The sequence below is a fragment of the Sinocyclocheilus anshuiensis genome, unplaced genomic scaffold (assembly GCF_001515605.1).
Source record: "Sinocyclocheilus anshuiensis isolate Anshui unplaced genomic scaffold, SAMN03320099.WGS_v1.1 scaffold206, whole genome shotgun sequence".
NCBI classification, from domain to species: domain Eukaryota; kingdom Metazoa; phylum Chordata; class Actinopteri; order Cypriniformes; family Cyprinidae; genus Sinocyclocheilus; species Sinocyclocheilus anshuiensis.
In genome coordinates this window covers 3160-15490 of record NW_015542358.1, presented here as the reverse complement: position 1 = coordinate 15490, position 12331 = coordinate 3160, and the positions used below count along the sequence as shown (strand labels likewise).

Below are 12331 nucleotides of genomic sequence, written 5' to 3'. Positions count from 1 at the left end.
AATGTGTGTGTGTATATAGAATATATATATATATATATATATATATATATACAGTATATACTACATGGAAAAAAATGACTTAAAATGAGAATTAGAAATGTTGCCTTGGCAACTAAATGAAATAAGTTATAGTTATTGCACTAAAATTACTGAAAGTTACTGAAATAAAATTAAAGCTACAGTTCAAAATTAAATTATTCAAATTTCTATATAAATTATAAACTAATAAAAATGAGAAACGCACATAAATAATTTACTAAAACAACAAATTTAAAATTAAAATGAAAAAAAAGCTAATTCAAAATATTAACAATAATAGAAGAGTACAAATGTATTAACAACAACAACAATAATAATAATAACAACAACAATACCAATAATTATTATTATGAATATGAGTATAAATAATAAACAAATAATAAACATATAAATATATATAATACATACAAAACATATAAATAATAAATGTAAAAATATAAACTTTCTATTGCTATTTATTTTGTACATATTTTATTTCTATATCTACTTTTTATCTTTTAATTGAGTACTATTCTATTTAGTATATTATAACTGTAATTTTGTATTTCATGCAAATTCTGTTATTCATATATTCATGTTTTATTCTTTAACTTTAACATTTCTTACCATTTTTTATTTTTATGTAATGGAGTGACTGTAAAAAGCATTTCACTGGATGCCTAACTGTGGATGGTTATGTATGTGACAAATAAAAAAATGACTGATTTGATTTGAAATAATAAATAAACTATAAATAAAAAATAAGAAATATAAAATAAGAACTAATGTTAAATAATACTGGTGTGCACTTGTAAGACCCACTCCAACTAATAACAAGGTCAAACCTGCTTCAAATCTGGCAACCACAGTCTTCAAGAACAAACTTGCTCATTGTGTGAGAATGTGTTTTGGGATCACAGCTTCGGTATCAGAGCTATCAGATGAACAGTGATGGAACAGAAAACAAGAGAGTGTGAGTCTTTAACTGTTTCTGTGTCTGACCTGACTGCTCTGGGACAGACGGCGCTCAGAGTGGAATGGCCCCGCCTTAAAACGACCCACATCCAATCGGATTGGACCAGCACAACTCTGAGGAAAAACAAAACCAGTTTACATGAGTGACACATGTGTATTGGTTTTCACATTCACACTAGATCAATCACATTTATATACAAGAAAGGACATGAGAAGGAGCCAAACTCAAAATTTCAAAAATGATCTCATTTATTTAAAAAAATGTGTTCATTTTTACACTTTAGTTCTTTATTTCATGAGAGTTAGGTTTCACTATTTCAGATGCTATTAGAAGTTCTGGAGACATTATGAAACATTTTCGCAAGAGCATCTGGTCATTATTGATTCACAGCTCATAAAAACAATAAATCAAACATAGGGCACACCATGTAAATGGTGACTGCATTTTATTGACAATTCTCAAATCTTGCTGCACATTACTATTGATTTTCACTGGGGTTATTATTGCTAACTAAATCTAAAACAAAAATACAATAGAATTTTGCTACTTCAAACAAGATAAACATTAGCTGAAATAAAAATAAGTAAATAAATAAAATAAAAATAAATAAATAAATAAAATAAAAAACTTACTGTATTTCAACATTTAAATTTTGAACTAAATAACTAAAACTACATAAATAATTAATAAAAACTATATAGGCATTTAAAAAAATGACCTAAGGAATTCTGACTCAGAATGATACTAAAATACGAGTGCTGTCAAACGATTAATCGCGATTAATCGTATCCAAAACTATATATTTTAAAGTGCTGTCAAACGATTAATCATGATTAATCACATCCAAAATAAAAGTTTTTGTTTACATAATATATGTGTGTGTACTGTGTATATTTATTATGCATATATAAATACACACACACACACACACACACACACACACACACACACACACACACACACACAGTATCTATTTTGAAAATATTTACATGTATTTACATGCATATATTTATATTCATTTAATTTAAATTATATATAAATATATAAACAACATATTTTTCTTAAATATATACATGCATGTGTGTGTATTTTTACATGCATAATAAATATTCACAGTACTCACACATATTATGTAAACAAAAACGGTTATTTTGGATGCGATTAATCGCGATTAATCGTTTGACAGCACTATAAAATACATAATGTTTAAACCAAAAACTATACAGATATATATACAGAAACAGTCTCTTCTCTTTCGATACGCCCAGTGATATATCTGATACATCTGAATGTTTGAATATCTTTCAGTAATAATCAACTGTAAAAGGCAGTGACTCTGTGACGCTCACCTTGAGCAGCGCAGCCACATACTCTTGAGTGGCTGAGCGAACGTCCTCGCCGTTAACCGAGAGGATCTGATCTCCCTGCATCAGCCTTCCGTCAGTCTCCACCGCTCCACCCTTCACAATGTCCGACACAAACACCCCTGTGTCGCTCCTGAGACAGAGACACAATCACTGACCGCTCATGCAGGAGATACAGAGCTCAATAAAAGAGCTATGCTTCCATCACCCTGTTTTTATGCGCATTTTGAAGTATCGCATAAGAAACGAGTGATGGAAACGGCAAATTTCGAATAAAAATCCCTTAATTTGCAAAAAAGTTTTTACGCTCGCTTGAGGTGGTTATTGACTTGTGCGAAAGAGGGTTAATGTGAATAAAAGGAGATGGAAACGCATTTGCCGAGTAAATTCCTCCATGCGCATCAAAAAAGTCATGTGACTGCGCTATTGGGACGGCAAACCCTAACCAGTGGACCAATCTCATTCCTCAGCATCTGAAATGTTATGGTCATTTTGAAATGTCCGAGCAAAGTCTGTCATCAACGCATTTCTGTATAATTGCCTCCCAGAACTGTTACACGACTGTGTTCCCAAACATCAGCATCCACCTCCAAAAGCAATGACCGCATTTATTTTGTTTCGTCTTCTCGCTCTGAGGCGCAAGTAATTTATTATATAGGCCAATGAAAATTATTGTATTCAATGGTTTCTCCTACTTTTCATAGTGATATACTGTATAGCCTAGCGTCAGTTCTACCAGGAAGTGACGATTTTGTTCTCTTTGACTCGTTGGATGGAAACGGTGCTTATTTGCAAATGTTTTATGTGATATTTCAATTTTGCGCATAAGTTAAATTCGCAACTTTAGATGGAAACCCGGCTATTGTATTACATTACTGATTTAGAAAAAGCCAATTATCAGGTTTCCATCCAAGGATTAAAAAAAAAATATATATATATATATTTAGCGCTTCAAAATTTTTACCGATATAGCTGATGGAAATGCCATTCATCGATAAAATTTCTCATGTGTCGACACAATCTTTTTCCATTTAACTTTAGCGCATAAATTCTATATCGATAGTTCAAATGTCGCAAAAATTTGTTTGGAAACACTTTTTGTCGAGAAAAGGGGCGTTAACGCAAATAAATGTGTTGTCACATGACAGAATTAGCCTATAGGCAGCATCCGTGTTCGTGTTGCTCACGTTAAAGCACCGTTTCCCTGTAGTTCAAAAGCGCATTAAATCATATTCATATTATTAAATTGACAAGTTACCGCTCAAACATAGGCCTACATATCTTAATTTGATGTACGTTGCAAGTTCAAATTTATTCATTTTGTTCTGAAGATCTTGTTTTACGTGGAAATTGGAACGATAAGTACAACATTTTAAATTAATTCGTTTTGGCTGGTTAGTAGCTTCTTATATTTTTATTCTTGTTTTGTTCTGAGTACTGTTCTACTGTTAAATTTGAAAGGATTTGTTCTGAAATGAGGGGAAATAAAATAGCATGTTTTTTACAATATGTTTGGCTGGCTGTATTTTATTATGACAATGAACAGGCTGCGTTGTCGAGTTAGTAATGCTTAAATGCTTAACTTTTTTCCTTATAAAAGTGGAAACAACTTATAAATATACAACAAATAGCCTACTCCATTTGTGGTCATATAAGAGTAAGACATTATTCAAAACTATTCTAAATATTTCTTTTATTTTCGTACATTCACAAAAACAAAACACTGTGCTTTTGTAAAATAAAGGAAACAAACAGGATGCCGCTTTCTCAAAAGCGCATCAGAAAAATCTAACGAAATTCTGCATTTAGGCTGCTAATTGTTGCACAGTTTTTTTCTTTTGTTTTGTTAATTCAGTAATTATTTAGAAAAATACATTTCGCTTATATGCCTATTTATTTCTTTTATATATAGCTTTATAATGTTATCGCAGAAGCGCTGCAGGTAACCATGTGAATCCTCACATTCTGTTGTTTATGCTGCCTTTTTTCGTGTATAAAATTAATCCCTGGAAAACAAATTTAAGTATTTTTAATGGGTCACAGCCACGTATCAATTCAAATTTCATTTAATTGTAATTTAACATGATCTTGTCGGTTAACGGTTAATAATGGCTTAACGACCGTTGGTTGTCGGTTAGGCTTTAGGAGAAATATAATAACCGAAATGAACATTCCTATTTCCTAATAAAAGTTAATCAGAAAAATTATGATTATTGCTTGATGATCAAGTATCTAAATAGTCTATAACAAAGTACAAAAAAAAAACTTATGACACTTTCTAATAAAAATAATTGAATGCAGGCCTATACAATTTAATAATAGGCTATATAATTAAGTTTTGTTTCAAATGGATAAAGAACAGGCTACTAGCCTATATAATTTACGCAATATAGATGAAATTATGTATGGAAACAGCTCAAGGGCAATTCTTTTTTGCAATACGCCAAAACTTATGCAACAATTCGTGTTTTTAGGGATGACGTCATCACACACACCATTTTATCGGTAAAAGGCCAGTTGGATGGAAACAGGCTGTAGACAGCAAATTTATTATTTTTTTTACACATATTCTCTTTGTCGATAACAAAGCGCAAAAACTGGATGGAAACTTGGAATGTCTCTGAGACAATTAACGCAAAAGGTGTCTGTTTCACATGCACTGTCATGACTGTTTCTTACCACACTTAAGTACACTTTTAAAAAGTGACCTTTGTAATAATGTCAAATTAAGTACATTTTAAATCATGTTTAAAATAATCTTGTTTTATAGAAGTACATTTATTGTGATGTGTTGACCAACATACTAAAGCACATGTAAAGCACTTGTTTATCTTTTTAACTGAAGTATGTTATTCAATATTGCATTTAAAGTTCATATGTTGTAGTGTATTACATGTACTATTAAATACATATATATATATATATATATATATATATATATATATATATCATTACAATTGAATTTTTGTTTATTGATTACTTGGTATTCTCCAGTACAACTGGGGTTAAAAGTTGGTTGAAACATGATTATATTACATAAAAAAACTTAAACAATTTAGTGCTATTAAATATATTAGTTAGAAACCTAACCTATGCAACCTTAAATGCGCTTAATTTTAATAATTTTTTAGATTTTCATCAGTATCACTTGTTCTATGAATTGATAGACAATAATAAAACAAACAAACAAACAAAAACATAACATTTTAGGTTAAGCTGACAAGTGGGTGATATTTTTAACAACATAATTAAAGAAAATTATACATTGTCACAGTGTATTCGGCAGTACGAGTAACTGCATTTTAAAATGTACTTAAGTTTTACTTAAGTGAGTCAAAAAGTTCAATAGCACAATAACACATTACAGTTAATTGCAATTAACATGCATTTCAGTGTCTGAGAACACTGCATTCAGTTCACACTTAAGTATATTCTTTTAAAGTATATTATTTTGGTTACACTTTATTTAACATTAAGTGCACTTTCAGTGTACTTATCCAAGAAAGTACTGCATAGTACAAAGTAACTACGTGGGTTAAGGTTAAGTTTAGGGGTAGGTTCGAGGTTAGTACCTAGTTATTACCCAGTTACTGTAATTGTTATAATAAGTACATACATGGTGCAGCAAGTATTCTTTTTAAAAGTTTTTCATTTTCGCAAGTGGAGATATATCTTAATGTTATACGGCAAATCAAGAACATGGGCTGTAAACAGAACATAATTTAAAAAGAGATGTTTGTGTGCATTTTTATTGTGGTTAAAATGAATGTTTTAATTTCACACTCATGCACCATTACATGTATTACTAATTTAGCAACAGCCAATGTCTCTGAGACAATTCATGCAAAAGGTGTCTGTTGCACATCCGTCATGATTTAACTTCTAACATCGACATGCATGCTGAACTTTATTTAAATGCAAGACATACTGAAGTATTTTCATATGTTTAGATAAAAGATGCTAAAACAACTGCGTCCTATACGGATTTAATATAGAACGCAATTCTGATCAATGTGTAAAAATATGCAGACAGCCCAATTTACTATTTACCCACACTTTACTGACTAGTAGCTTAACTAGTGCTCTAGTACCTTCTCCCGATGACGCTGAGTCCGAGGCCATGGCCTGGTTTCTTCTGAAGCTCGACGCTCAGCGAGTCCCACAGCTCCTCCTCCTTATACTGACCCTCGTCTCTGAAGACCGCCAGACGAACGCGCTGCGGAGTCTGCCGCAAAACATTGATGGCCTCGTCGTGCGTCGCCACGCGCAGATCTACACCGCTCACCTGAGAGAGACAATGAGTTACGAGACGGATGAAATGAAGCTGGCATGAAATAAAAAGGCTAGTCAGAAGAGTCGCGATTGTACCTCCAGAATCTGATCTCCTGCCCACAGTCGGCCGTCTTTAGACGCAGCTCCCTCCTCGTACACCTCGTGAATTATAATAGTGCCCTGAACACAGACAGATACAGTCCTTATAAATGAGTTCCTACGTCCTTGTGAAAAAGAAGTGTGCTTAATTGTGTTGAATGTGCACTTGTAGTGGACTTCAAATCTTAATAGTACATAAAAAAAAAAAAAAACTGTAGTTGCAGATAATGTAATATTAGTGAAATAAAAGGCCACTTAAGTGACTTAAAGAGTCATTTTAAATCATTATATTTTACAATATTTTGATGTGCTGATAAGGCCAGTGTTACTGTACAGTATTATTTATAGTGTTGTATACTATTATAGTGTAATACTTTGAATTAGCTTTTATTTTTAAATTTTCAGTTTTATTTTAATTTTAGTTTAAGTTTTAATTATTTGTAATATGTTTTTGTCATTTTTATTAGTTTTCATTTCTTTATATTTATATTTAGCTTTTAATTAATATCTCTTTTATTTTTATATTTTAGCTTTTTAAGTAATTTTGCTATGATTTTGTCATTTTTATTAGTTTTTTTAAGTTCTATTCATCTTTTATTAATATTTCAAATTAACCTTTTTATTTTTATATTTTTAGTTAAAATTTATTTTGAGTTTTAGTAATTTTGCTATGTGCTTTTGTCATTTTAATTAGTTTTTGTTTTTAATATTTGTAATTAGCTATTTTATATATATATATATATATATATATATATGTTGCATCTTTCCCAAAAAGACTCATGGCTGTATTAGATCAAAAGGGTGCTTCTACTAAATACTGAGCAAAGGGTCTGAATACTTAGGACCATGTGATATTTCAGTTTTTCTTTTTTAATAAATCTGCAAAAATGTCAACGATTCTGTGTTTTTCTGTCAATATGGGGTGCTGTGTGTACATTAATGAGGAAAAAAAATTAACTTAAATGATTTTAGCAAATGGCTGCAATATAACAAAGAGTGAACAATTTAAGGGGGTCTGAATACTTTCTGTACCCACTGTATATATATAGCTATTTATTTATTTATTTTTAGTTTTACTTAAACTTGTAATATTTCTGTTAACTGCCAAGATAACATTTCTAATTTGTGTTCTAATTCTAAATTAACAGTTTTTTAGCTCAAGCTTTTCAAATAATATTTATATTTTATTTCAGCTCTATTTCACTTAATCAATAGTTTTAGTTTTAATACATAACAACGACAACTGGATTTTCTTTAAGTTCCAACTTTTTGAGTTGAAGACTATGTAAATAAAAAATTGATGGTGGAAGCTAATTTTGTGCACATTTTGGTAATTTCCTGTGTGTGAGTGCACAAGTTTCTATCAGTCGCACACGTCAGTGAGTTTATTCACCAGCAGCGTGTCACAGCCGCCCACGATGCTCAGCCCCAGTCCTGTTCTGCCCTTGCTGATCTCTATAGTGGTCTCACAGCCGGGGATGATGGGACACGTCGCCGGATCAGACGCCAGTGTCGCCGGTGTGGAGCATCTGCTCGAATCTGCAGCACAATATTCATGAGGACAGAGATCAGCTTCTGATTCATTCAATAATAAACTTGTTCTGTTTTACTTTAATACCCCCAGACCCCGCCCTCTTACTCCTGATTGGCTCTGTCTCTGATGATGTCAGAGACACCAGCGGCAGGCTGCTTCCAGAATCTGATCCAGAGCAAATCTGATTGGATGAGGAGGGTTGGGAGGCGGAGTCAGTGCAGATGGTGAGTTTCACGGATTGCTGGGGTTTCTGGAGGAGTGACGTCACCTACAACACACATTTCACATCAGACGGTGACATTTTTGGAGATAATAAATCCTATTTACATACACTACTGTTCAAACGTTTTAGGGTCGGTAAGATTTGTTTTTGTCTCTTCTGCTCACCAAGACTGCATTTATTTGATCAAAAATACAGTAAACTCTTACTTCAAAACATTTCACAGTTGGAAAGAGTTTTACCTTTTCCACAGAGAGTCCCAGCACCATCTCATCATCCACTGTGAGCAGCCGGTGTCCCGCTGCAATCCGACAGTCCTGACACACACACACACACACACACACACACACACAGAGAGAGAGAGGTTAGATATTTGCATTATAGTATATATTGTTACCATAAAACACAGATATTCTCTCAAAAGCCTTATTAAATCAAAAAGACACAGTATTAGTGCAACACACATTGACATCAAGTGTGACTTATTTTTATGAATTATTTACATCCACAAAATTGCCTTGAAATTAATTTTCCAATTTTTCAGGCATGCTTTATTGTGATTGGTTAATCACAGCAATTTGTGTTCAAATATATTTGTATAATGACCCCAGCAAACAGTTTCTCTCTTTCTGAGGGCTATCTATACATTAAACAGGGTTATTATTGACTATTATTGATATTTTCGTAACTTGAAATAAAATAAACATTAGCTGAAATAAAACTTCAGCTTATTTTATTTGAGCTAGTTTTCAAGGCAATATTTCTCAGTTCTGTTTAGTTCAAGTTAAAGTATTAAAACAACTGAAACTAAATAAAGTAAAACTAATAAATAACAATTAATAAATACTACGTAGACATATTTTTAAAAATGAAAATGACAAAAACACACAACAACTGAAATTAAAGTAAAAACGGAAAATGTTAAATCTAATTCAAAACATTAACAAAAACTATAAGAGTTTATCAGTGATGCTAAAATAACACTTAACCCCTACCCCTAACACTTAATAAAAACCAACCACGTTTACTTTCCTAAAACACTTTGCTGGTCTTAATTGCGCACAATTCATCAATGCAAAAAAAATTTGTCTGTAATAATCAAAATGTCACACAGGCAACACTTTTCCCTACATTTAAAAACCCTCTATGTCTCTCTGGCAGAACATCAGAAATACTGTATGTCACATTTGAAAAGTACAAAGGGTTGTGATAGGGCTGGGCGATATAGCTAAAAAATGTATCAACGATATAATGTTTCATATCGTTCGGTATCAATAAGTATTGACATTTTTTATAACCTTTTTTAAAACAAAGAGCAATAGAAAAACATGTTCAAATTTAACCACTGTGTTTTTAAATTAACCCAACTTATTGAGACAAACAACAAATATTTTTTTGTTTTAACAGTTAAACACACAATAAAAATTAAACAAATATCTAATTTCTAATGTTTTATATGCAGAGTAAATAGGTCTCAAGGAAACATTTGGCTTGTATCACGAGGCCACAGGAGGGCGCAGTGCAGCAGTCATATTTGTCCGTCTAAAAAAATGTGCTGAATATGCATCTGTGTGAATGGCTTGGTTTCAGTTTTCAGCTAATCAAGATCTTCTCCTCACTGAGATACTATATTTCTCTAATATTTTGAATACATAACACAGCAGCGGCGCGTCTCGTGGGCTAGACTAACAAAACATTAAAATGCAACAACGTCACTTGCATCACCGCATCTCGTGCTCCACTAATGACGCTCCCTGATGCACACTTAACATTCAAATGTTTATTTTAAATTCGACTAATAATCATTCTTTATTCACAATCTCCTCATCACAGGCAGGCACAGCACTCAGCATGTGGTCATGGTTGTGTGAGATGTCTGGGTCACTCATAGCACGTGCCTATATCGTGCACTATATCGAACATTTTTTCTACCGTTATCGAAGAAGGTGTACCGTCGATACCGTTTTATCGCCCAGGCCTAGGTTGTGAACATCGTTTCTTTTGCCTTTAATTTTGCAGCACAGTGATTCATACCCTTCCAGCTGCTCCGTTCTCATCCACACTCTGAATAATGCATCCGCTCCTGCTGTCATCCTCCTTCAGAGAGAAAAAAACACTGAACATCACCGCTACAGAGCGAGAAACCACACAAACACTGAGTCAGAAGAGAGCTGAAGTGTGTGTCAAATTCATAAATAGATAAACAGATGAATGAATGAATGAATGAATGAATGATTGAACCAGAGGGTGAGAGTTTGGCTGCTTGGCTTCAAATGCTGGTCCCTTAAAATCTCTTAAACCGTGAAATGGACTTATTGAGATGAAGAAGAATGCTAATGGATAGCTCTACGTTTTAGAAAAGAATGAACAATCGAGTAAAGAAACAAACAAGTGTATAAAGTAATGAATTACCAATCTTCTTCTCGTTTAATGTGTGTGTGTTTACCTCTCCTTGTGAAAAAGTAGTCCACCTTACAATACTATTAAAAAAGTGGTTATTATGGAAATAATATGCTTTAAATAATATACTTAAGTGTGAACTGAATGTTATGTTGTCAGACACTTAATTGCATGTTAACTGCAATTAAATGAAAATGTAGGTTACACTTTATTTTAAGGTGTCCTTGTTACATTGTAATTATATATTTAAGTACTGAGTAATATTAATTAACTACATGTACTTACTATATGGTTAGGGTTAGGATTAGGGTTACTTGCATGTAATTATGCATAATTAATTGTTATTATAATAGTAAGAACATGTAACGTGTAACAAGGACACCTTAAAATAAAGTGTTACCAAACTGTATTACAGTTTAAATTTATATTAATTTATATTAAAAATAGTTTAACTTTGGAGTGTTTTTTCACTTAACTAGGACTTAATCTATAATTTTTATATGTATTTTCATATTTACTCCTATTGTCTTTGAAATATGGGTAAAGTACTGCTGAATGTACTGACAAGCATTTATACCAATTATAATATTTTTGCAATACATTTGTAATAAAGTGTAGTGCTCTCAAATGATTAATCATGATTAATCGCATCCAAAATAAAAGTTTTTGTTTACATAATATATGTGTATTTATTATGTACATATACATACATATATTTACACACATACAGTATATATTTGAAAAATATTTACGTGCATATACTTATATAATTTATATCTAAATATATTTAATATAAATTTAAAATATGTTATTTTTATATATGTGCATGTGTGTGTATTTATATATACATAATAAATATACACAGTACACACACATATGTAAACAAAAACTTTTATTTTGGATGCGATTAATCACGATTAAACATTTGACAGCACTAATAAATTGTAAATTTAGTGCCTTTAAAATACATGAAATTAAATGTAATATTGAATAACACACTACAGTTAAAATTATAACCAAGTAATTCACATGTGCTTAAGTATGTTAGTCAACACATCAAAATAAGTGCACGTCTTTAAATCATGATATAAGATTATTAAAACATAATAATTACAACAGTACTTTAAAGTAAAACTTTTAATTTGACATTATTACAAAGGCCACTTTTTAAAAGTGTACTTAAGTGTGTTCAGAAACAGTCATGTAAGTGTCTCTCAAGTCACTTAAGTGACCTTTCATTTCATTAATATTATATTATCTGCAAAAAAACATTCTTTTAAGATTTGAAGTACATTACAAGTGCACATTCACTACAAACAAGAGCACTTCTTTTTCACAAGAGTCTAAAGCTGACTTGATCCCAAAAGGTAAAACTGATTCAGAAATGAAGTAAATAATGTCTTTTAAAGTCTGGGTTAAGGGCACAGATGTGTGTGAGTTCACCTCTG

The 12331-nt window shown here is 31.7% G+C and overlaps 1 protein-coding gene across 1 annotated transcript; it reads right to left on the bottom strand.

Annotated features, from left to right (window-relative positions):
• Nucleotides 1–999: 999 nt before the first annotated feature.
• On the bottom strand, nucleotides 1000–10576 carry LOC107691855 (multiple PDZ domain protein-like). Its single transcript, XM_016490679.1, has 8 exons — nucleotides 10518–10576; nucleotides 8726–8800; nucleotides 8369–8531; nucleotides 8123–8268; nucleotides 6727–6810; nucleotides 6450–6643; nucleotides 2344–2491; nucleotides 1000–1107 (listed from the first exon to the last, which is right to left on the bottom strand). Exons 2-8 carry the CDS (start codon nucleotides 8750–8752, stop codon nucleotides 1000–1002), a joined length of 870 nt encoding a protein of 289 aa, XP_016346165.1. The 5' UTR covers nucleotides 8753–8800; nucleotides 10518–10576.
• Between the last annotated feature and the right edge of the window lie 1755 nt (nucleotides 10577–12331).

Coding starts and splice junctions, on each gene's coding strand:
- LOC107691855 (XM_016490679.1), bottom strand. CDS start 8,752: ATGGTGCTGGGACTCTCTGTGGAAAAG. Junction 6,811..8,122: donor GCGGCTGTGACACGCTGCTG/GTGAATAAACTC, acceptor GTCTGTGTTCAG/GGCACTATTATAATTCACGA. Junction 1,108..2,343: donor ATGTGGCTGCGCTGCTCAAG/GTGAGCGTCACA, acceptor GTTTTTCCTCAG/AGTTGTGCTGGTCCAATCCG.